This window comes from Taudactylus pleione, unplaced genomic scaffold (genome assembly GCF_031769625.1).
Source record: "Taudactylus pleione unplaced genomic scaffold, aTauple2 ptg000207l, whole genome shotgun sequence".
Lineage (NCBI taxonomy): Eukaryota > Metazoa > Chordata > Amphibia > Anura > Myobatrachidae > Taudactylus > Taudactylus pleione.
This window is the reverse complement of record NW_028284609.1, coordinates 5737618-5763750: the sequence shown is the minus strand read 5'-3', so window position 1 is coordinate 5763750 and position 26133 is coordinate 5737618. Positions and strand designations below refer to the sequence as shown.

Sequence of the window (26133 nt, the reverse complement as noted above, 5' to 3'; positions counted from 1 at the left end):
AGTAACGGTGACCCAACTCCGGCCGGGCACCAACTTAAACTGAGGTGCCTCTGGCTGGGGGGTGGGGTTATAGGGAGAGTGGACCCAAGTGCATCCTGGGAGCTAAAAGCTTTAACTGCGTGGTGCCCGGATTTGGTTCCCAACCTATACCCCAAGGTCAACCCTGTGGACCCCCTATGGACCCTGAAGTAGAAAAAAGAGCTTAAAGGGGTTCTGGCAACACCATTAACTGAATTATTCAACCAGTCTCTAGCTACAGCAGTAATTCCAGAGAACTGGAAAAGAGCAAATGTAATCCCACTGCACAAAAGTGGAAGCAAGGAAAAGGCAAGTAACTATCAACCAGTGAGCATTACATCAGTAGTAGGGAAAGTAATAGTATCACTATTAAAAGAAAGACTTGTGGAACATCTCAAATCCAACAATATTCAGGATGCCAAACAGCATGGGTTTACTAGGGGGAGATCATGCCAAACAAATTTTATTGATTTTTTTGACTGGATGACTAAAGTAATAGATCAGGGGGGGGCCGTAGATGTAGCTTATCTAAACTTTAGTAATGCTTTTGACACGGCCCCACATGACAGACTGATAAATAAACTTGAAAACTTGGAACTGGGGGCCTGATTCAGACCTATTCGCTGGCTGCGTTCGCACGGAGACGTCAGAGGCCAAAAGTATGAAAATCCACAATCACTAGCAAGACATTAGCGCGCCCACTGTGTTTTGCCGTGCAATCGCGGTATGTACTTAGACGCCCACCAGCCTGACACAAGACGCCCACTTTCCCTTAGTAACATACGTCATCTCCAGGAAGTGTCTTAAACAATCGGTAACATCGCACCCATATGCAACAATTGTGGCTGACTAGCGTTCCCGCTAGGGTGTGTCAGCGTGGTGAAACGCCCTGCCTTATTTCTGAAGGGAAGAAAGCATCCTGCCCTCCAGCACGGCGCCCCACTGAAACAGCCTGCGGGTTCTGTCCTCCACCCGCGGTTGAGGAAACCGGCAGAGCAGCAGTCAACGCCAGTGAATGGACACTTGGCATCCATTCATCGTGACCGTGGCACTTAGGGGCTGCCCGGCAAGTCCGGAAGTGCCGGGCACGCCACCAAGAGTGACGAAAAGGGGACGCATCATAAAGGCACGCCCACTTTTCATTGGTCGTACCCAGATGCGCCCTAGCTCTAGTGCCCTGCCTGCCGCCGGACCTAGAGTGAACACTAGCAGACCATATCCTACCGCAAGCACTGCGGGTTCTGCTGTGTATAATTCAGCCATGTGACGTGTACGCCGTTCCAACGCACAGACACGCCTGCCTTCAGTGGAGGAAAGGGATCCAGGAGTCACTATTTCAGGTGATTTAAAGGCAGGTAAGCATTTTAACAAAGCAATGAGAAAGGAAAGTCAGATGCTTGGTTGCATAGGGAGAGGAATCAGTAGCAGGAAGAAGGAAGTAATAATGCCACTGTATAGATCATTAGTGTTCACTCTAGCTCCGGCGGCAGGCAGGGCGCCGGAGCTAGAGAAGGCACTTTTTCGCACGCCGAATGTGCGCGAAAGCGCACGCGAAAAGGGGGTGAGGCCACTGAAAAGGGGGCGTGTGTATAAGACACGTCACCCTTTTCGTCACTCTTGGGGGCATGCCCGGCACTTACGGACACGCTGGGTAGCACCCCAAGCGCTGCAGACAGGGAGCATATTCACCGACGGTGACCAGGTCACTGCACAATTCCCCACCCGCTGGACACTATGAACCGTGGGTGAAGACGGCACAAGCAGGCTGTGAGGGCAGGGCGCTTTTTGCCCTCAAGAAGGGAACGCTACATCATTGGTACGGCCTCATCTAGAATACTGTGTTCAGTTCACATCTCCAGAAAGATATAAATACATTAGAGACTGTACAAAGAAGGGCAACTAAAATGGTGCATGGCCTACATCACAAACGTTATCAGGAAAGACTAAAAGATCTCAATATGTATAGTCTAGAACAGAGAAGGGAAAGGGAGGACATGATAGAAACTTTCAAATATATCATGGGTTTTAACAATGTGGGAAGACATTCTTCAAAATAAGAGAAATACTAAAACACAAGGATATGCACTGAAACTGGAGGGAGGTAGAGTCATAGGAAATTTGAGGAAAAATTACTTCACAGAAAGGGTAGTAGATAAGTGGAATAGCCTCCCATCAGAGGTGGTAGAGGAATAGCCTCCCATCAGAGGTGGTAGAGGCTAAGACAGTAGAACAATTTAAAACATGCTTGAAATATCCTTACAAAAAACTGAGGATCACATAGGGTTGAGGTTACCAAAAGGTAAAAAAGGGCAGACTAGATGGGGGCCAAGTGGTTCTTATCTGCCGTCAAATTCTAGGTTTCTATGACCCACTTCACATATAAAAAACCCCACACACCTTTTCAGAGGGATGAGGAGAAACAGAGGGATAGATTTAACTGACAGTTTGATAACAAAAGACAGTGTATATACAGCAGCTAGTACGAAAGTCACATACAATGCATAAATACAAACATTGCTTTTGCAATTTGACTCTGAATCAACTGACCAGCCCTGCCGGTCAGTATTGGCAGGATATAGAGCGCTATATACACCAGACCAGAGGAGAGGTATACAGTGAGACAGACCAGCCTCTGAGATAACCAGCCTGCAGCAGTACGCACAACTGCGAACATCAAGTAGCAACCCAGAGGAGGGAATCCATAACCGGAAGTTGCGTCTGGGTCGGGGGAGGAGCGGCCGTAGTAGTGCCTGTCTCCCCTAAGCTGTGATTTTGACGGCACGGGTACGCTGGCCTCACAGCAGTAGATGCTAACTAGTGCGCTCTAGTACGTCTACTACCCATCCCCAGCGACAGACGATATGGCCCCGGCCGCCTTAGTGAGTACACGCTACACAAGGCCATCACCCGCAGCCACCTCTGGTGCGTCTCCTACACAGAGGCCTGGAATGCATCGCGCACGATTCCCCTCACGAGAAATCGCTTACCTGCCATCTCCATGAATCCAGTCGCAGTCGGTACCCCAGCAACGCCGCTAGCTAAGCCTCGGTGAGTCCTGCCGAAATCCCCAGGGCACATAGCGGTACTGGCATTTCAGCATCGGCGGAGGTAGATGGAGTCGCAGTACCTGCATCCTATTCGGTGCTTAGTAAAGCTCAACTCAGCAGTTAAAAAAAATAAGGTAAATTATAAAAGAAAAAGCCTGGGACTGCCTAGGCAGTCCCGCTACTAAACAGGTGCGTCTGGATACTTGCCGCGCACCAAACAAAAAAATCGAATGCCTGTGGCTGGAGGCGGGGTATATAGGGAGGAGGACCGACCCATGCATGCTGGGATCTTTAAAGCTGTAGCTGTTTGGTGCAATGGATCTCTCCAAATACAAGGTAGATTCTGTGGACCCTATAGAAAAATAAGCTATACATAATGCACACTGTTATTCAAACCCATAACCTCCATCCCCTTTGCTGGACAGCTCCTAGATAACTAACCCCTAAAGTAACCTATTGGTACTAAGTTGTGCATAACACAAATACTAAGTAAATGAGTAAGGTTTACAAAATATGCTAACACATTAAAAACATGCAAAACTTATACTTAAAAAAGGCTAAAAATAAAGCACTGTATGAATGTGACATTCTGCTAGTAATACATGGTATTCTACATAACATTAATGATGATAATAATATAATTACAATTATCAAACAGTAGACTTGTTTTAAACATCTACACATTATCAAGTGTTAAGCTGGGTACACACCAATACAATCCTCGGCCCGATCGCATTGGTGTATATGCTGTACTATTTCAGGAGCTTTAGCTGATTAACAGCTTATAACACTTCTGCAACGGTCAGGTGTGTGTGTGGGGGGGGGGGGGTCGCATTTTATGGGCCGTTTAATATTTATCAGCACGATCCCACAGAACCCCATACTCACTGAGATATATCTGCAGTGTGTACGGTTCTCACAGGCAGCCAACGGGGTCGCGCTGGGGACACATTGCACTGCTGATTGGGAGAGTTTATTCCGATCAGTAGCTGACTGAAAAGGTGTGTAACCATTTTTAGTCTAAAATGCATTGGCATTATATGGCATATTCTTTATCAGCATAAATCCCAGACAATGTAAAATATCCTCCTAGACATATCCCTGGTCATCTTTCCAATGCCAATCCAGGCTCACCTCTGAACATCATAACTGTTGACAAAGTGAATGTCAACTTGGTGACTGCATACCATATCTGGGCATAGCGTTTTAAGTAAACTGGTAGATTTAATGTGAGAACCTTGACTGATTTTAAAGAACGTTGGCTCTCATGCTTCTGAGACCTAGTGTACTCCATCTGTGGCTAGCTTATGCACAATGGGCTTACCCCCTGATATTGCACAGGACTCCCTCCCAACAGGACCCATTCCAGGAGGGTTGTGTTTAGTTCCCCTTCAGTAGATATACCTGGAAGTGACGTTGACTGAGGGCAGAAGTGCAGTTCCATATCCTTAAAGGCCTCCAAAAGAAGAAATTTGTACGCTCGCCACAGGTTATTTACACTCTATATCCACGTGGATAGTAACTGATGACATTGAATGGTAACAGATGACGTCAGGGTACATCTTCTGAAGGGAATCTATCTGCAACCATTCCAGGATTGACAAAATGCTCTGTTCCAGGACTACTTATGATTGCCATCACTTGTGTTAAACTTAGGGATGTGCAGGCTCGGTTCTACTCGGTTCCGTTCGTTTTTTTTTACTGAATCTTATTGGCTATCCAAAACTCGTGACAGCTGATACCCAATAAGATTCGGTAAAAAAAAAACGAACGGAACCGAGTAGAACCGAGTAGGTAATAAGAAAGGTGTCTCAGCACAGGATATAACAATCAGAAATTAAGAGGGAAGTCAATGAACAAAGCATTTTGTCCCTCCTTGAATGGGTCATGTTGGGAGGTATGCAGGAGGCTGGAAAGGCATGCTGAGATTTGTAGTACCACAACCTTTTTTCAGATTCAAAGCTTGTTTACATCTGCTAGTTTCCTAGGAATTAATAATATACGAGACCCCAGAGTAGTGGGTGGGCAGCCTTGTCTCAGCCAGGGCAGGAGGACATACAAAGCTATGCCCCTGTAGACACGGAGACAAACCCATACAGATAACCTAGTCCCTGGGACAGTACACAAATGACAGAGCAGGGTCAGCTGCTGCCTCCTGGCGAGACCCATACTTGGCTCCCGCTGTCACTCACCCCGCACACAATCCGTACTCACCCGCTCCCCAACTCGCACTCCTCACGCATGGTATCCCAGCATGCCCCACGTCATCTCAGTAGCCATAGATACCAGTGACGCCGGTACCCGCGACCTAAAACGACAGAAGCAGGACAGCACACCGCAGCGACTAGCTGTGGTACTGCAGCCCATGCTGTGTGCTATTACACCGCCCACACAGCCTGTGCACCGACACCGTGATAGCTTATACCTGCAGCAGGCGGGATGTAACATGTGAACATAAATCAGTAAGTAAAAAAAAAAGTCATTTAAATTTGTTTTTCAAATAAAATTATGGCTGCGGCTACTGCGCTGACGTAGTTACCCCGCGCCAGGGCTGCCGGCAGTGACGTTACAAGATGGCGCTCTACTGTGCGGGGTTAGATGGATTTCTGTGATTGGAGTAAATGTAAAGGTGACTGGGAAACTTATGGAGGGACACAAGCCGGCACATTCTGACCATGACTGCCCTCCTGTCCCGGGGGGAGAGAGGGGTGAAGGTAACACGGAGCCACTGGCGTCTGACACTGATGGGTCCAACTCTATCTGCCAGATGATGCTGCAGAGCACCATGGAAATAAGTAGGTGTGATGTGCTTCTCTGTAACATCCTATGTCATGCTGTCAGTGCAACATTGCCTCTGTCTCTAATGTAAGCTTATATTTTGAATGCATTTTGTTCTCCTTTACAACCTCATGCAATGCATACATTTGCCTTCGTATTTACACCGCCATGTAACCTACATAGTAGCTGAATATTATAAATTAATTCAGACTTTTAAATGTGTTCTTTATTTGTTTGATTATTTAGGTCCATATGCCAAGTTACTTTTAGATGCCATGAAACAGTCTGGTTGGTAAGACTCATTAAGCAAATATATCAATCATACTACATGCTCTTTTATCTTACACCAATACTATTGTGTTACAGTATAAATCATTCAACGTTCTTTGCAGAACTAGATTATTACTTGTAATGTGTGCATCATTTCTTGGCACTCTATGGGGAGTTTAACTGGGAGCCCTGCTGCTCTATGTTTTTTTTTTTTCTATATGTAAGTGCTCATGCACTAAGTATTAATGCAGTGCCTTAAGCTGTGTCAAATGCTTTGTAAAGTTACAACTTGCTGAAGCACAGCCTTCATCAGATATAGAACATGTTGCACCCAGTTAGAACAGAGGGCCTGATTCAGAGCCGAACGCTCTGACCAGAGCGCTCGCTCTGAATCAGTGCCCTCCTCCATGAAAATGGAGCGGCCTCCTGGCTGCTCGCATAGCTGTGGGTGACCACCCACAGCATATGCGAGCGTCCATGATGATGGTCGCGATGGTCTTGACCATCGGGCTTGCGACGGACACCCTGCGGTAGGGTCTCGCTGCTGCAAGCCCTGGAGTGATTTTGGCTCTATCAGAGCCAAAATCACTCCCACTGACATCACTACTGATGTCAGTGGGGCTGGCTTCAGACGGTAGGCGTTCCCATGGGAACGCCTCCGTCTGGCAGGCACGCCCACCAAAGGGGGCGTGCTGTCAATCAACATCGACAGCACGCCCCCTTTGGTGCGAGACCCGGAGCGATGGAGAGCCCGTCACTCGCCGGGTCTCGCGCATGTGCACGGCGGAGCTCCCTCCGTCATGCGCAGTGAGGGAACATCGACTCGCTTGCGAGCGTCCTGCGCTCGTGAGCGGGTCTGAATGACCCCCAGAGACCCATTATTTCTACAATTAAAAGCATTCTAGGTGCATCCACTCTGTGGTGGGTATAGCTTGATGCATAATAGGTAACATTCTTTTATCTGGTGTATATGAGCCTTCACTCAGACTCTGAGGGTTTGTGCTGGAGAACTACAGACCTTTCACTGTAAAATATGGTGGCATGAGTAAGGAGCTTTGTTCTGGAAAACAAACCTCTATTTAAGTATGATTAGATAGAGGGTAAAGATGTAAAACTGAAGGTTTTTTTTTTTTTCTCCCCAGCACAGTTTCCAAAGACAGACATTTTTCCTGTGAAGATTGTGATGGATCAGTGAGTGGAGGATTTGATGCCGATACATGTGAAGTAAGTGAAAAGCTAAAATAATAACAGAGTAGTATGATTAAAGAGAAATATAAACTAAAGTGCCTCAGGGGGATCGTATTAAATATTTTTAGACTCTGCAATAAAGACAACCAGTTCTGAGACAGTAAATATTTATCCCAGCAAAAAAAAAGCAATGCCTGAAAAAAATATCTTAGATTGTAATATAATTTTAGTTTTGTAAGTTGGATGTATGAAATTTGTAATGTAATACAATAAAAGTTATACTGTAAAAGTTTGCCCCCCTACAATAGAGTACTTTCTCTCCCCTCTTTTAATCAGAATATTGTAAAGAAAAAAAAACACAGAATTCACCCAGCTCACTATAATGAGTCAGTAAATTAGATTTACATCCTAGATGATAGGATGCAGACATCTCAGTTTACATATATTTGCAAACATCTGGCTAACTCACCAGCAACTTCAAGGTGTCTCTGATGTGGTGGTCCTAACACTACATGATAATAGCACCCACTTGGGTCATGTTTGTGTATTTTTTATGCTACATGAAAATAGCACACATTTTTAGATTTCTAAATTAAGAGTTAACTCCCCTGGAGGCATCCAATATCCCCCAAATAACACTGCAAAGACAAGCATACCCTCCAGCCACTGATCCCAAAAATGCCTCTTAGTACAGTGATACACAAAAATGGCATGTTGTCCAAATCAATTTATTGGTCCAGTACAGGTGCTTGAAAGGTAGGGGCTAATCTAGACAAAAAAAAACAAAACACCCAATTCCCCCAGCACGCTATAATGGACCAGTAAATGAAATTTACATCCTATATAATAGTAGTAATGCAGAGATCTCAGTTTACATATATTTTCAAACATATGGCTAAGTGACCAGCTAAAGACATTATTGTATCAAATGATACCTTAGTGTGTTTGCATCACTGTGATCTGAGGAAACAGAAGGAAGAGCAGACATTTATATGGCACCATTGTGTCTTGTCTGTTATGCTATGTATGGTATTATTTCTCTAAACGCCATGGCAGCATAAATGGAAATTGCCGAAAAGCTGAAAACCAATTACATATGTTTAAAAAGTTTTTGTTCGTTCATTGCCTGTGTAACCATTGTTATGTTTTTATCCAGTGCTGATGCTCTCTTTAGAAATATCTTCTAAATACTGTACGTGCTTAAAGGGGTATCTCTGCCTAAGCTGGATACACACTAGATGATGTGTGTACATAGCGATGGCGTGATATATTGAGCGGTCCGTACACTCTGCACGATCTGGTGTACAATTGCCCGATATATCTTTCCACCGCCGCATTCAGAAGCATGGTGTCTCCTGCCGGACAGCAGATCAGAAGATACGACGTATGGGAGCGCACAATCACTCCTACATACCACGCGATGTGGCTGTTATATCGTTCCGATGGTTTGGGTACCGAAATGCCGCTGCTCAGGATCCCGGCAGTCAGAATCCCAACTCCGGCATCCTGACAGGGTTAGAACACAAACACTTTTCTAGCAGTATCCTAATCCTCCCCCTCTCCATGTGCCTAAACCTAATCTAACCCTCCCTCTAGTGCAGGGATGGGGAGCCTCAGGCCCGGGGGCCATTTAAGGCCCCCGGAATCATTTGGTCTGGCCCTTTGAGCTTTTTTCTGTTAGCCTCATCCGGCTAGCAGGGTGCCTAGAGTTGTCCCCTGCATCCAGAATTTATGCAGCAGATAATTATCGTCGATTGTGGCCCTGCCACTGTGTGACATCACACGGAGGTGGCTTGGCCTGCACCAGGCCCACGAATAAAGTTTATTTATATATATATCTATCAAAATGGCCCTTGGCAGAAAATAGGTTCCCCACCGCTGCTTTAGTGCCTAACCCCACTACTTACCTTTGATGCCGGCACTGGGATTCTGTCGGTATTTTCAACGGATCACGTTCTGATCTGCTTTGGAACTATATATCGTCTGATATATCGCTTAGTGTGTTCAGAGATATCTTCATGTTAGGTTTTTTTTTTTACTAATTAATGTAAGGTGCCAACTATTTCAAAAAAAGTACATACTGATGTACCCTGTCCTGACTTTTGTCTCACCTGCTAGAGAAAAAAATGCAGACATGTACATGCTGTAAATTTCAGGTTACTGTGCAGGCACTACTGCTTATCAATCCGGATGTCTCAATCATGGTAGGGACAAAATAAATCCACCAATACACAGCGCTCTCTAGATAATATGTATACACAAAAATTATGTAGTAAAAAAGTGAATGTGCACACAAATGAAGAAAAAATAAGGTAATCACCATAAATGGGTAAAGATCCTCTAAAATTTTAAGACTATCCCAATAGGAATGTGTCCCATCTCGTTGGTATCAGGAGATCACAATACAGATCCAAAACTTCTTCACTCCTCCATAATATAATGGAATGATGTATACCTTTTCCTTATACAAATCTTTATGAAGGTATAAAAGTGTGTATAGTCAGCTCCACAGTGGCACACAGCATCAGACAGGGTACTCCTCGATGTCCCAAGATGTAATTAGGGATGACTGGCTCCGGATACCAAGTCCACATCAAAGTCCACACCGCTAGCAGAAGTCCACTTCCTGGGAGGTCATACGATGGAAGTTTTTTTTACCTTATTTTGCTTTTTCTTAACTTTTTAACTTAGTTAAGCAAAAGTGAAATTGGGTAAAAAAATATATCTTCGATGAAAATGTACAGGCTGCAGGTAAAATAATTTAACAGATAAGATCCTCTCGGATAGTGAACAAAGGGTTCTACAAAAGGGACTAAACTTCGCACCATCAAATCAACCAAATTCTTTTGAAGTATTCCTAGACGTTCGAAAGTATGTGCGTAAGTTAACAATCAAACATTTTTTTCTAAACAAAGAGAAAGAGGAAGGTCCAAACTCTAATATAGAGATGTCAGAAGGGTCCAGCTTTAAACCACCCTCCATGTTTTATCCTACACATTTAAAAGGCCGTTGTATAGATTGCTTTAGTAAAGTAGTATGCGAGGAGATCCAGAAAAGGAAAAATCTAACTAAAAAGGAATTTGAAGCAATAAAATCCTTAAGGGAGGATACTGATCTTATTATAAAACTTGCAGATAAGGGGGTGGAGTGGTCCTTATGACAAGATAAATATATGGAGGAAATCTATAGACAATTGATTGAAGGATCTACTTAAGAAATTAAAAGGCATTGTTATATTTGACAACAAAAGAGTGAATTAGATTTGAATATTAAAGATCCCTCCATCCCCACAATCTCTATATACTCCCAAAAATACATAAGGATCCACTTCACCCCCCTGGTCGTCCAATAATCTCGGGATGTAATAGCTTGACAAGAAATCTCTCTGCATTGATCAATTATTACCTGCAACCACTTGTACAAAAAACTAAGGCATACCTTAAGGTTACAAGCGATGTATTAAGGAAAATCACTGAGTATAAATGGCAAGAAGGTGATTAATTATGTACGGCTGATGTAAGTAACCTTTTTAGACAATAATTGAAAAGGAAAAGGGCTTAATTGCAGTTGGATATTTTTTTTAAATTTAGTGAGTATGATGAAAAAACTAAAGCTTTTTATCTTGGATAGTATCTATTTTATTTTATCTAATTATTTTGATTTTGATGTTTTACTTACAGATTGGCACAGCCATGGGCACCAGGTTCGTTCCCAGTTACGCAAATTTGTTTATGGCGTACTGGGAGGACCACCATATATGGATAGATGGCGGTCTGGTAGCGAACCTGGTGTCCTGGCAACAATTTATTGATGACGTGCTTTTTATCTGCAGAGGGGATAAAGAGTCCTTGTCCACTTTTTGTACTAACTTAAATTTTAATACTTTTTCTCAGAGTTTCACATTTTCAAACAGTGTTGATGAGGTATCCTTTTTGGACCTGAATATTTATATCAAACAAAATTTGGTCCATTACAAAACTTTTCGGAAAACTACTGACTCAATAGTTTTTGTTCGACAGGACAAGTCAACACCACTCCAGTTGGTTAGACGGTATTCCATTACAGTACACTAGAATTAACAGGAATTGTACTGAAACTATTGTATGTGAACAACAAATGGATGATTTAACAGTACGTTTTCAAGTTAAGGGTTATTCAGAGAATATTTTACAGAATGCAAGGAAGAAGGTCAACCAGGTAGAAAGAACTGACCTAAGTGCAATAAACCAGATGTGGACAATAAGTTAAAATGGGCTTTTATCAGTTGTTATAATGGTCCTTTTAAAGATATTGAGTGTTTTTAAAAATAATTGGTATTTATTAAAACAGGACACAATTATAGGGAATGAGATACCAAATAAACTGGTGTTTATATACAGAAAGGCTCTGGCTTTCAAAGATAAATTAGTTAATAGTAGTATAGAGATGGAAACCGGACACAGCGAGAGAACTAAAGGTTTCCACTGTTGTGGATGTCTGATGTGCAGAAATTTAAAATCTAATACTCTGTAAATTAACCGAATTCACTGTCAATGGAAAAATCTATCCTACTAGTTAATTCATCAGCCACTTTAGAAATGTGATCTATGTTCTAGAGTGTGCATGTGGTCTCTTATATGTAGGTAAGACGAGTAGGTGTTTAAAGGTTAGGCACGCTGAACATATATATAATATTCGCAAAGGACTGGAAATGCATACTGTCTCATCCCATTTTAAAAAATACCACAATGCAAAGGAGTGCTATATTAAACATTTTTGGGGTGCTCAACAAATCCAGCCTAGATGGCACACTAGAGATATTGAAAAGCGGTTATCACAATCAGAAATGAAGTGGATTTACCAATTAGGGACCCTTGTACCCAAGGGGCTTAATGCAGAGTTTGAGGTAAAACATTTTTTAACCTAGAGATTTAGAGAGGAATCCATGATTTATTTATTTTTTTATATGGTATTCTGCTGCTATCTCTTTGTCTGGATGATGCACTTTGATGGCACTATTTTCTGCACTTTATATAATATTCTTTTTTGCACTTTTTATATGTGAGAATAATATTACTACTTTTTTATTCTTTATCTTAAATTCTATGTACCGTGGGGACTTGAATATGGACATCTACACAATTCTATGGCGTTAACTACATTTCTCCAGGTTTTTATGTATTTCCTGAACTTTGGAATGAATATGAAATGCAAACAAGAGGACTTCCGGTATTTGGATATACTTGGAACGCAGATGGTCATCCCACCTCTGCACCCCGGGGCGTGTGCGCAGTGAGCGGAGGATGCCGATTAGCGGTGGTGTGTCTCGGGTGCTTGCAGAACTTCCGGCATCTGGAACACACTTGAAAATCATATTACCCAGCGTTTCCTGCTTCCTCCCATGCGCCATGCGCAGTTGAGTGGAGGGTGCCGACTAGTAACAGGTGTATGTTTAATGTGTTAGGGTATTTATGGACTTATTGAAGCCAGTATACATGCTTCTGAGGAAGGACCAATAGGTCAGAAACTTGTTAAGCTGTGGCTTCAATCATATGACCTCCCAGGAAGTGGACTTCTGCCAGCGGTGTAGGACTTGGTAGCCGGAGCCAGTCATCCCTAATTACATCTTGGGACATCGAGCAATACCCTGTCTGATACTGTGTGCCACTGTGGAGTTGTCTATACACTCTTTTATACCATTGTAAAGATTTGTATAAGGAAAAGGTCTACATCATTCCAATATAAAATGGAGGAGTGAAGAAGTTTTGGATCTGTATTGTTATCTTCTGATACCAACGAGAGGGGAGACATTCCTATTGGGATATTCTTAATATTTTAAAGGATCTTTACCCATTTACGGTGATTACCCCGTTTTTTTTCTTCATTTGTGTGAACATAGGGGTGAACATTCACTTTTTTTTACTATATAAAATATATTGCATACTATATATTTTTTGTGTATACATATTATGTAGAGAGCACTGTGTATTGGTAGATTTATTTTGTATGTAATATTCTTGGAGTAATTTTGGATGTTTTACTTCATTCACAGGTTGTACTGGTGGCACTCTTGGTTTAATTGGGCACTTACCCATAAAACTATTTATTTACAAACATTACTTCAATCATGGTAGGCTCTAAATGGTGAAGAGGAGCCTGGACATTGCCAGAGGCAGAAACAAATAATTGCCCATACTTATTCGTAAGGTCATACCCATTAAAACATACTAATAAATTATTTTTTTTTTCCCCTCCCTCCAGATTGTATTGTGTCAAAACAATATTCACAGTCAATCACATATGAACCGAGTGGTTACACATGAGCTGATTCATGCTTTTGATCACTGCCGTGCACATGTTGATTGGTTTACCAATGTTCGTCATTTAGCTTGCTCTGAGGTACGTATGTCTTCCGTTTAATTACTGAATTACAAAATCAGTCTGCTTAAGTAACATATTATGGTCTCAAATATTTACTGTATCCTTTATCCATTTTATTAGCCATTAAATCGTCTGTCTAACATTTGAAATACTTTTTTTTTTGTTTAGCGTTTTTTTCAAATGTTTCTTCCTGCAACGAACTCTACTTGTAATACTGAAAAACGATAGACATGAAATAAGTAAGAAACAAAGTGGCTGCTGTTTTAAGTTACTGTAACTGGTTTAATATATCTTTGAGTTTAGAAATACATTGTTACCCCTAACATTAAATGAAAAACAATGTTATGTTGCAATATAAGCAATGGAAGACAGATAAAATTAACCACTGAAGTGGGATAGATGCCTCGTACTATGTAGGACCTCCAGCCCGGTGAAGTGCAGTAACTTGAAGTGGCATCCATTCCACAAGTGGACAGAAGACCTCTGGAGAGATGTTAATGCATGCCGTCTGGATAGCTGCCAACAGCTTCCAGATATTTGTAGGTGCAGGATCTTGGATGGGAATGAGGCCCTCCACCACGTCCATAAATGCTCAATTGGGTTCATATCAGGCAAACTTTGTGGCCACACCATTTGCCGGAATGCTCCTCTAACCAATTCTGGACATCTGTGCATTATCCTGCTGGAATGTTCCATCGTTGTGGGAGTACATGAAGTTCTGCAAATGGTCATCAAGCAATGCAATGTAACTGTTAACAGTCAATGACGTGTTCAAAGGGACCAACGGACCCAACCAATTCCATGTGAACACACCCCACACCATTATGGAATCACCAGCCTGCACGATGCCTTGCTGACAACTGGGGTTCATGGCCTCATGTGATCTGCACTGCACCTATACCCTACCATCAGTCCAAAACAACTGGAACCGTGACTTTCCGCACCACGCCATGTTGCCAGTCCTCCAGGGTTCAATTAGCAACGTCACAAGCCCAGGAGAGCAGCTGTGTCCATTGTTGTAGTATTAACAGGAGCACTCTGGTGGATCTTCTGCTCCCATATCACAAGGAAGCTAAAGAACGCTGCACTGACCTTCAGGTTATGCATCTGGTACCTCCTGCATTGGATGTGATTTGAGCCAGTGTTGCTTGTCTGTTTACCATGAACAATCGTGATCATTAAGCACCCATGGTCAGCCACTGCGCTGTCCACGGTGGGTGGTAATGCCTTCCATGAGGTATTCCTGGTCCACACATGACACAGTAGATCGAGGAATGTTGAATGTCTGCACAACTTTGGAAATGGAATGTCCCATGCGTCGGGCACCCATTATCATGCCCCATTCGAACTCTGGGTCTGATTCAGCAAAGATCGCTATTGCGATCACCGCTCCGTAATCGCACGCATATCCACTGCGAAAATATGCTAATATTTGCAATCGCAATGTCATCGCAGCCTAATATAAGGACGCCCACATCCTCTTACACACATCTGTATACTTAGCAAAATAGCGAAACCATCAGTAACATCGAGTACCACCGGTCTCTCACGTAGAATTACAGCAGTCCTGACCTTACTTCGCAATTGCTAACTTCATTGCACGCAGTGAGTACTCAAGCTGCGTATGACACCACCCAAACGCTCACTTCCTGTATAATCATTCTGCGATAGATCTGCGTGGTTAGTGCAGTCCGATCGCAGTGAGACCTACTCGCACTACGATGCATGCGCAGTACGCAACAATCGGCCGACTGCTTGCGTAATCGCAGTTGCGATCGGTAATGAATCAGGCCCTCTTATAATCACGTCCCCTTGCCATGAGCAGTCTAGCTAGTGTTCAAACTGACTCATGAGATTTCAGATTACAACTGATGCAGGTCTGGGCATTTCCAAGACGGCACAGTACGGTAATGCCACCTACCATTACCTTTACATACTGCTGTCCCATGACTTATGGCACTTCAGTGTATAAATAGTTTTCTATTATTTGCAGAAATTCTGTCATGCACTTTTCCATATTGGGAATACATACATACATACAAAAGCATAGTTTTCTGCATGTATAGCCTAAATAGGTTGTGACTAACCAGCTAGATATATATATATTTTTTTTTTTAATTATCACAAATTGCTTTTTGAATGTTTGTTTAGTAAGAATCTGAAAAGGAAAATATTTTATTAATGTTACTGATTTGTATGTTGCCAGAGTGCATTTTAGCAACGGGAAATCAGAATATGCATAAAACAAGATCTCACAGTAGACAAAATACAACTGTGAAAAGAAAGGATAGGGTGGGTCCTGCTTGTATGAGTATTTATAATCTCGTGAACAGAGAGAATGTTATTAATATTTAACCTGCATTGCTGATCTCCATTTTGTGCAGTGGGACTTGTATCCAATAATAATACTGAGGATTTTCAATGAGACCTTTGTAAATTGGAAGTATCAGCAGTGCACATGATAATAACTGTCAGACAGCATTAAAAATTGCCATGATGTGACCATGACTATAAATGCAGCGTGATAGTACCCAAAACAAGGAGCTGTTGCTAGCTTCACAAGAGAAGCAGGGCACTGACCCAATATCTAACACTGCAGGCCAGCATCACTCGCCACCAGTGTGTAGGCAGCTATTTGTCATAGCAACTAATAAAATACACCTACTTCAATACTAGAAATATGCCACGTAATCTTGAACAACTAAAGACAAAAATAAGCGTTATATGGTGCTCAAAAACACTAGAATCTTGCAGCTGAATCCTAGATGGTGAAAAAGACAAAAACAATATGGAATAAAGCTTTACCATATTGCAAATAAAAAAAACTTAATTGGTAATAATAAAATAAAAACAATTTTAAAAACAAAATGAACAAAGGGCCTGATTCAGAGCCGCTCGTAAGCAGCCGCTCGTTCGCTCCGAGCGATGTTTGCCCAAATGCGCATGCGTACGGAACGTTATACGCATGCGCGAACCAGTCAGTGCGGTCGAAAATCGTTTGTTCGCTATATAGCGAAGGCCTGCTATTTTGAGTGACAGAATGAGGCGTATGTGGGTGGTAACAGGGGAAGGTGCTTGAAAATGGGGAGTGGAGATCAGAACGCAGGCGTGCTTACAGGTCAAAGCGGGCGTTTTATGGGTGTGCATAATTAAAACAGCAGCGTCATTGACCACGTCACTGGGTTATTTTATAGCCAGAACTGCTCGCAAAACTGGTAGCAAAAACCAACCACAAGAATAGCGAGCAGTTCATACGCTGATCGATGTACTCGATTAATCTAATAAATAGCGGACATGACGTATGATGCGAGCGGCCAGGGGGCGTATTTTTCAAATAAACGTCCGCATGTTTTGTTCGCTCGTTCAGACATGGAGGCGGCACCAGACCGCAAAGAGCGAACGGTTCATTTGAATAGCCACCCCATTTGTTTGAACGAGCGAGCGCTAATTGCAACCGGCTCTGAATCAGGCCCAAAGTTAGCTTTTATAATGTGTAGCAATCTTATTTTTTTTTTATTTTTTTTGTCATGTTACTATTTTTAAACGGGATAGAAACACTGCATATAATATAACTATAGCAAGTCTAGTATTGAGGAACAATTGTCCCAATTTCAAATGTACCCATCCATTATATCCCAATTAGTATTAGTTGTCATGAAACATTCTGCATTAGCTCAGAGGATTTAAAATAGATCATCTTTAACAATAATACTTGCAGTGTAATGCTGTATTAAACAGTTCTGTGTATCATTCCTCTTTTACTGTAGTATCAGAATCCACTCAATCAGGAACCAAAACTCAGTCCCAAAATACTTCTATGTATTTGAAGGGTCCAATTAGTGTAATATACTTTTAACAATAATGGCAATTAATGTCAAAGGTAGTCGTAATAATGCTTTGTAATATATGAGCAGTAAGTCATGCCAAATAACATTATCTCTATTAATCTTCCAACTGACACTACTGTCCAGCAAGAAACTATCCTGTAAGTAGCATTGCTCAAACTACTATGCGCCCCACACTATCCATTCGACCCTTAAGATAATGCTTAGTGACTGGAAGTAGCAAGGCTAAATGTTAATGTTCCCAGGTTAATCCCTTAAACCAGAGGTTCCCAAAGTGTGAATGATGTTAATTATGAAAGTATTCATCAATGTTGAAGATATTGGGGCTGATTCTCACATACAAAGCGGCCATATTGGGGCATATTCAATTGGAGGTGAGGTAAAAACCTTGTGCCCAATTTTGGATTACTGTGGGTATGCACGCTCGCGATACCCTTGGTTTACAATAGCAGAAAAAAAAAAGTGGTTGCGTGGTTTTCAGAGCTGAAATATTATACTTGCATGTCCGGGGATCTCCGCGGCTCCCTCTCCATCTTGTCACTGGGGAGGGAGCTGCTGGGAGATGTAGTTCTCCCAGTGCCCGTTACAGGGAGGTGCACACACTCAGACACACTCACCGCTGCTGTCCGGTGGTCTCCGCGGCTCCCGGTTGCCTCCCCTCTATTTTGTCACTGGGGGAGGGGGGCTGCTGGGAGATGTAGTTCTCCCAGCGCCCGTTATGGTGGGGGTATACACTCACATGGGAGGGTCACTCACACACTCACTCATACACTTACATACACTCACGCACTCACATACTCACCCTGCAGCAGAAGACCTGGCTCCCGATGCTGGATGCAGAAGAGCAAGTCTCGCTGATTTTTCCTAAAATTAACGATTAAGATGCAGTGATTTCTATAGAAATCACTGCGTACCATTTTCAGTCACCTTGGTAAATAGCACAACCCCGCGGCTGATGTAAAAACCCCGCACCGCAGAGCTTCTTTTTCTTTGTCACACCCGCAAATGGATATACCCCATTGTGTGCTTGAAAATATCTGTGCATTTCCTCCTGTAATCAGAGTGCCGTGCGTAAAAGATACCTCCGCTTTGTGTCTGCGACTCTTAATTGGGCCTTTTTTATCTCACCAAGTATAATATATGTAGGTCTTCTTTAACTAAGTTAACTAAATGAATGCAGCTTGTGTATAATATTATTCAATTTAGATTTATCTTTTATTACAGATCAGAGCTGCCAATCTTAGTGGTGACTGCTCAGTCAGTAATGAAATTAGTCGGTTTAACTTTGGCTTTAAACAGCATCATCAGGTTTGTAAATAAAGGTATAAATTTCTTCATCTATAAACCATTTGCTTATTCTTGAAATCCTGAGCTTTAAGCAATTACTTTGATAAAGTGGCCTGCTTTTGATTGTCACAAATCTGGGGGTCTATGTACTATAATTGCGGAACTGCTGCGATTATTAAGTATCCATGTCGCAGGGGATATTTTCATTTTTAATAAAAAATATCCCTGCTATGTACGAAGGGGAACTCGCAGTGACAGCGGTTACCGCAATCACTCCCTGCAAGATATATCCCAGGCAAATTGTAGAAGTCTTTCACTTTTGTAAAGTACTTCTCCTGTGGAAGCTGACACTATGCATGCGCACAGTGTCAGTTTCCGGAGCCAACTGGAAACTGCGGGTGCGAGAAGATCTCTCTCCTGCCCCTAAGCCTCAGCTTAAAGCAGTTCACACCATCTGCAGATGGTGTAAACCACCGGGGCAAGACTCCGAAAAGCTTAGCTTTTTGGAGTTTGGTACATAGGGGTCAGATCGTAGACTCCATTGACAATAATTGGGACTGCATTTTGAAGTGCTGTGAAATCTCCTGCATTGTGCTATTGGTACATAGCAATAATTCGTAACAGAATGCACAAACTGCAGCTTCTACATAATTTATTTAAAAAAAATATATATATTGATACATAGGCCCCTTAGTTCTAAATGTAAGGTATAAATGTGGCATTAGTCCTGAAAATGGACAAGTGCATTGTTAAGGTGTGCTTTCTCAGGAGGTTTAGGATTTTGTTTATACAATATTATCTTATATATAAAATTCATTGGTCTGTTTGTCTGGTTATGCATTTGGACACCCCTGCACCAATTGGGATGAAACCAACGCAAGGTTTTAGGGTCCCGGTTGGACCTCTTGTTGGTGTTCATGGGGCAGAGCTTTGAACCAGGGAGCCTTTTCCAAGTCTTCCACTGGATAGATTTGGACGAAAACTTCAGAGGGCTAACAGTGGATCCCAGAAGACCTATATTAAGGGGTTGAGGTCTCGGTCGGATCTCCTGTTGGTATACGCTGGGCAGAACTTTGACCCAGGGAGCCCGTTCTGGGCCTTCCACTGGATGGATTTGGACATCACATAATAAAATGTAATAACTTTAAATTTAAACCTGGGCAACACCGGGTACTTCAGCTAGTATTTATATATTAATAGTATATCAAATGCAGTAGTTTATATAATAATTTTGGAGGGGGTTTTGCACCTGCTCACTGTAATTGTGATGTGTAGAAGCGAAGGAGCTGCACAGTAGTACAAGAGATAATAGTCTCTTGATATATCCTAGACAGAAGGGTTTGGGTGGTACTCACAATCACTTGAGTTGAAAAGGAGGGTGTATCATGCAAGATATGTGATGTAGTAGTGTGTTAGCAATCAGATTGTCTTTAATCTTTTACAGTTTACTAAATCATAAATGCCAATGCCTATTGACACTTTAAATCCTGCAGCACAACTGATGGAAATAATCACCTTGTAAAAGCACAATTTAGTAGATAAACCCCTCTGTGTGACCGTGATTTCCCAATAGCACCATGCTCTTTGTTAAGTCTAAGAATTTTTTAGGGTTTTTAACGTTCTGTTTGTTTTATCTCCTGAATGCTATTTACTAGGTTTTCATGTTGATTATTATTTATATCCATTTTATTTTTATATTACATGGTAAAACCCTAAAAATATAGCATGTAAAATACATATGTACAAAGCTTTATATGACTAACCTAATGTTTCTTTATAATTAAAACAGGAATGTGTGAGAGACAGAGCCCTTCGCTCTATATTGGCTGTCAGACAGATCAGCCGGGAGACCGCAGTACAGGCCGTGGAAGATGTTTTTGATTCATGTTTTAATGATCATGAACCATTTGGTCGAATTCCTCACTGTAAAAGTGATGCAGAAATGGCATATAAGGATTTTAAAAACCGGGGACGATATTATGCCAATGTTTGAAAAACTAAATATTGGTTAGCCTTCAACTGGATTTTTTTTTTTAATCATTGCCACAATTGTTAATTAGTGATGCATATTTTATACAGCTATAGTGTTCACTCTAGGTCCTAGAGTAAGGGCACCTCTGCGTGGCCAATGAAAAGGGGGCGTGTCTATATGATGCATCCCCTTGTCGTCACTCTTGGGGGCATGCCTGGCACTTACGGATATGCCAGACAGCCCCCAAGCACCGCGATCTCTGTAAATGGATGCCGGGCGCATGCACCAGGCATCCATTCATTGGCGGTGACCGCTGCTCTGCCATTTACCCCACCGGCGGAACCTGCGGCCCACAGGTGGAGGATAGAACCCGCAGGCTGGTTGTGGGGCGCCACGCTGGAGTGCAGGGTGCTTTCTGCCCTTCAGAAATAGGGCAGGGCGCGGCGCCCCGCTTTAGCGGAAATGCTACAGCTATTCATGTTTATTTGCAATACAGCAAAGCCTATATTTATATTGGACACACAAACTTTGACCTATGGGATATTTCTCTGTTTCTGAATGTATTTCCTGTGATCTAAACATTTTTATATATTTAAGCAATACTTTGATCAGAAAAATTGATTTTCTTCAATAAACTGCACATATGTGAAACTTTTTTAACTTTTCTTCTCACATTCTAATTCTCATTGTTGCAAGTTGAGAAAAAGGAAAAAAAATATATATATACATATATATATATAAAAAATTAATAAATACAATAGGACTGCAAACATGGCCCTTGATAGTTTGAGTCCATAAAGCTAAGTTTAAGTTTTTTTATACAAATTATGACCTATATTGGGTGTTACTCCCTTAGTGGAAGTACCAAATAAATAAAAAATCCCCTTATGGCTTTAAGAAGTGGGAGGAACACAATATGCCCACTACTAATAAATTCTTCTAACTATGCATTGGTCCTCCCACTCATGCCCTGGTGAATGGAATAGACAGTTGTATATAACTGTGGCGTTTGTGTATTCTCCCCGTGCTTATGTGGGTTTCCTCTGGGTACTCTAGCTTCCTCCCACACTCCAAAAATATACTGGTAGGTTAGCTGGCTTTTGACAAAAAATAACCCTAGTGTGGTAGGGAATATAAACTCCACTGGGGTAGGGACTAATGTGAATGGGCAAATATTCTCTGTGTGCGCCATATAAATAACTGATAATAAATAATGTGTGTCTAGAGCAGTCCTCTTAGGGGCTAATTAGCCAAGAGACTCCATAATGGCCTTGTATTTATGTTTCTTTTTACATTACTGGCTATTCCGATCAGAAGTGTTGCTAATTTTTGCTAGCTATATTATAGTGGAGTATCTCTTGTAAGTAAAATTAATTTTGATTCAAACAGCTGAAAAATTATCTTCGATATGGCACTTTAAGCAGTTGTCTGTGGCTTCTCCTTTTTATCATTCCAGTCCTCCATTGTGTTTAGCAAATCTGTAAGGAAGAGAGGAGGTGCTCCATAGTGTAGGTAAACTTTATTAATAACATCCTATATAAATGCAGTTATGTTTATCTTATACATAACACTTGCTCATCACCGATAAACATCTGGTTTCAAACAAACTTTTCCGAGTTGTATTATGAATGCCCTGTTGGTTTTTGTGATGGGAACTTTGTATGATGGCAGTTTGTTGCTAGATGCTGTTTAGATTGAGAGTGTGTGTGACCCCATCACTGCCTCCAGACTGAAGCCCAGCACCTCCAGATTGATCCGCTGAGGGTTGCTGGTCATCCAGTAGCAGTCTTCACAGGAGGCTCTTTTGGACACATGAGCGATCCGGTGCCTGCACTGGGAGATTATGTGGTTGGTTTTCAACGGCTCCTTCACTTCATCAGATCAAAGTCCTTAACATATTCCATGACCAGGGGACTGGTGGGCAGGTCAGAGCAAGCTCTAATGCAATCCTCCTGCTATTCGCAGCCTTTCACGGGTGGCAGGGGGGACACCAACTGCTGATGGGACCCATCACAAGGTGAGTTGGCTTCTTTTCCCCAGAAAAGCAGTTAGAGAACTTGGGGCATAGACAGAAGGAAGTGTGGGGCAGTCGGGCAGATTAACACATTGGTGAGTACCTGGGTGTGAGTGACTGCTACTCTGGCACAATGTGTGAGGTCCCAGCCATGAATCACTGCACTAGTGACCTTTCTGTGCCCCTAATGGATCAAAGAGTGGGAGCTCCTCACGACGGATGCCAGCCTTCGCGGATGGGGCACGGTAACAGGTCATCATACCTTTCAGGGAAGATGGACAACTCTGGAAAGTCACCTGCTATAAACATCCTGGAGCTTCGAGCTGTGTACAAAGTGCTCACTTTGGTGCAACATCTTCTCCAGGTCAGTCCAAATCCAGTCCGACAATGCGACCACAGTTGCCTACCTCAATCATCAGGGAGGCACGCAAAGTCTGGCAGCCATGCGGGATGTAGCTCACATCCTTATCTGGGCCAAACATAATCGCTGCAGTATTCATCCCCGGAGTCCTCAACTTGGAAGTGGACTTCCTAAGCAGTCAGAATATACACACAGGAGAATGGGCTCTTCACCCAGATGTCTTTAGATTCCTGATGAACAAATGGGGCCTACCAGACGTAGACCTCATGTCATAGGTATGGGCCCAGGACCAGAGACCCCTCAGCAGCTTTTGTGGATGCTCTGGCAGTGCGATGGAATGTCATTCACTCATACCTTTTTTCCTCCTCCCAAGGGTTCCCCGGAAATTCAAACAGGAAGGTGGGACGATGATACCGTTAGCTCCAGCCTGGCCCAAGCACCACTGGTTCCCCAATCTACAGAGTCTCTCCATAGACTTTCCCTTTCCACTTCCTCTCTGGCAGGTCCTGTTGATGCAGGGCCCTTGCCTGCACTTGGACCTACCTCGTCTGACGGCGTGGCTCCAGTTATCCCTCTTAAGAGCCAAAAGTTTCTCTAGCTCTGTGGTCAGGACAATGCTCGGGGCGAGGAAGCCTTCCTCAACCCACATCTGTCTGAGTTTAGCACTCTTATTTTTAAGGGTGCTTATCCATAGGTTATGACCCTATGGTTTTGCGGGTGCTTGCTTTTTATTTTCTCGGACAGAGCTGTCCTATGTACCCAGATTGGTTCCCTTCCATAAGTGGTATCCAGGGTTTTTCATTTGAATAAAAAGTGTGTGGTTCCGTCCACACCTTCCTTAGGTTTTTTGCTTTTGAGACTTTTGCCGCGCAGGATTCTCCTTTCTGCTCAGAAGCGTCCCCACCCTTAGGGGACCCTGCTTTAGGACGTCCCCATGGTTATCCCTGTGGAGCCTGAAGAAAAAACTTAGTTTCCCCTATGGACTTCGAAGAAATAGAGTTAACATGGGTAAGTTCTTCCCATAACACAATATTTTGGATGTTAAAAACATCATTACATCCAACATTTTAAAGTCATATTTACAAGAAAATGAATTAAAAAAAAATGTTCATTTATTATGAATTTATTAAGGTATTTTACTTTGTCACACATTTAACAGTACAGACTATATGGTCATTGATTATTCCCAGAGCAGCTCCTGTATATGTAGAAGATAAAGTGCTCTCCTTTGTTGTAATGCATTTATAATTTCTCTGTAGCTCAACACAGTCCAGATGACTGGTTCAGTATATTAGGTTGACTATGAAAAGGTACACCATCGGGTCTGCGCACATCTCTGAATCAGGTCCAGAGCCCTTAACTCCAAACCTTTCCCAGTTTAAGACATAACAGTGAAGCAACCTAAGAAACAAGTGCAGACTCCTTGGTATCCAACAGTTGGAGCGGAGGGTGCTGCAGAGCCATCAGCACCAGGCTGAGATCTCTATAGGCGATGTATGGGAGCTGAACATGCATCTGTTCCTGTAAGAAGGCCTGCACTTCAGACAAAGAGGGGTATTCAATATGAAATGTAAACTTTGCTGTCGAAGTTTACGTTTCATATCTGAGCTTTTACCTGCGTTAACGTATCGGGCGCGCGCCCGCTTTTCCCCGTATTCAATATGAAATTAACTAAAACAGGAACCTGCGGAGTTGGATTTGCGTAAAGTTACGAATTTTTCCTTAAAAAAATTGTAGGACCCCCCCCTAAAGTTGTAAAAACATGGGGGATCACTATGGGTACCCCCATTTTAGCCTTTAAATGAAAGTCGGGGATTTAAATAGCCGCAGCAGGTGTTTTTTCCCGACATTGAAGAACTGTTGCAGCAGAGCACTTAGGTTATTTTATTTTTAAGTGGTCCCATCAAATTTGGGGTAACTTTTTAAAAATTCTGCAATTGTGCACCTGCCGCATACTTGCAGAATAGCCCTGAACCTATTTTCCGATTGTTAAACAATTTTTTCCCATTTTTTTTTCACCCCAATTTTTTAAATATTTTTTTGGGGTGTCCCTATTTTTTTTTTAAACTTTTTTTGACAGTTCTTTTTAAAATGTCATTCCCAGGGGTGCAGGCTATTTTTTTAAGCCTGCACCCCTAAACCCCAATTCTGCACTTTTTTTCGACACCTATTCAATGCTGAAAAGTTATCCCCGTTTTTTATCAAAGACTTTTCGAACCTGCGAAAGGTCTTTGAATTTGAATACGGTGTAAAACTAAAACCTGCGATAATGACGTCATAAGTGCGATATTAACGGAAAAACTGTGTTTTCGCTTCCATATTGAATACCCCTGAAAGTCAGTATTCTGTGAAAGAAATAAAGGGCTGAGAGGTGGAGCTGAGCTTTACTTCCCCCTTCCATAACCTCTTTCAGAAGAGTAGCAACCGCTCCAAACAAGAAAAAAAAAAAGGGGGAACCGCTTTCACAATAGGTAATACTGTGGTTAATTTTGTATGAAACGGGTTTTGAAGTCCTAAGCATGGTTTCAACTACACTATCAGAAAAACCCTAGCTCGGGTCTGGCCAACCTGTGGCTTTTCAGCTGTTGTAAAACTACAAGTCCCAGCATGCCCTGCTGCAGTTTTGTTTTTAGGGAATGCAGACGAGAACTAGGACCCAGCCTGGCTCTCCCCAGAGGTCTGACCTCTGACATGTGCTACTGCGCATATGCGGCTACACGTCTTTCTCCTGTAGCATCCTGCATGGGCAGACGTGCCCCTGAATACTCCAAACCGTGGAACGACACAAGACTACCAAACTCCACTGTGCCACCACCGCATAGCAAGCATCTCGCTGGCACTACTGTATGCTACAGGCACTCCCAGTGCATATACTGCACCTTGCAGGTTTTGCCAAACTCTGCCAATAAAAGGAAAGCTGCTTCAACAAACAAGTTAAAGCCTGCCGAGGTAACCTCTGGATATCAAAGTAGTACTGACTTAAGAGATCAATT

At 42.5% G+C, this 26133-nt stretch overlaps 2 protein-coding genes across 3 annotated transcripts in view; one reads left to right on the top strand and one right to left on the bottom strand.

Annotated features, from left to right (window-relative positions):
- Nucleotides 1–5395, bottom strand: part of RPAP3 (RNA polymerase II associated protein 3) — an 88759-nt gene extending 83364 nt beyond the window's left edge. Inside the window, exon 1 of the mRNA XM_088478127.1 lies at nt 5280–5395. The gene's annotated coding sequence lies outside the window, so the exon portion shown is untranslated. The remainder of the gene's footprint in view (nt 1–5279) is intronic.
- Nucleotides 5396–5397: 2 nt separating this feature from the next.
- On the top strand, nt 5398–21410 carry LOC148517862 (mitochondrial inner membrane protease ATP23 homolog). 2 transcript variants are annotated; one of them, XM_088478129.1, is made up of 6 exons: nt 5398–5527; nt 6090–6135; nt 7256–7337; nt 13542–13679; nt 18731–18814; nt 20583–21410. In XM_088478129.1, exons 2-6 carry the CDS (start codon nt 6119–6121, stop codon nt 20784–20786), a joined length of 525 nt encoding a protein of 174 aa, XP_088334255.1. In that variant the 5' UTR covers nt 5398–5527; nt 6090–6118; the 3' UTR covers nt 20787–21410. The 2 variants fall into 2 exon arrangements, with proteins under 2 accessions (XP_088334255.1, XP_088334254.1); XM_088478128.1 differs by lacking the exon at nt 5398–5527 and adding an exon at nt 5575–5860.
- The last annotated feature ends 4723 nt before the right edge of the window (nt 21411–26133 follow it).

Excerpts from the sequence above, each read along its gene's own strand:
- LOC148517862 (XM_088478128.1), top strand. The coding sequence starts at position 5,710 with ATGGAGGGACACAAGCCGGCACATTCTGACCATGACTGCCCTCCTGTC. Across the intron at positions 13,680-18,730 it reads GTCATTTAGCTTGCTCTGAG|ATCAGAGCTGCCAATCTTAG; the intron begins GTACGTATGTCT and ends CTTTTATTACAG. Across the intron at positions 18,815-20,582 it reads GCTTTAAACAGCATCATCAG|GAATGTGTGAGAGACAGAGC; the intron begins GTTTGTAAATAA and ends TAATTAAAACAG.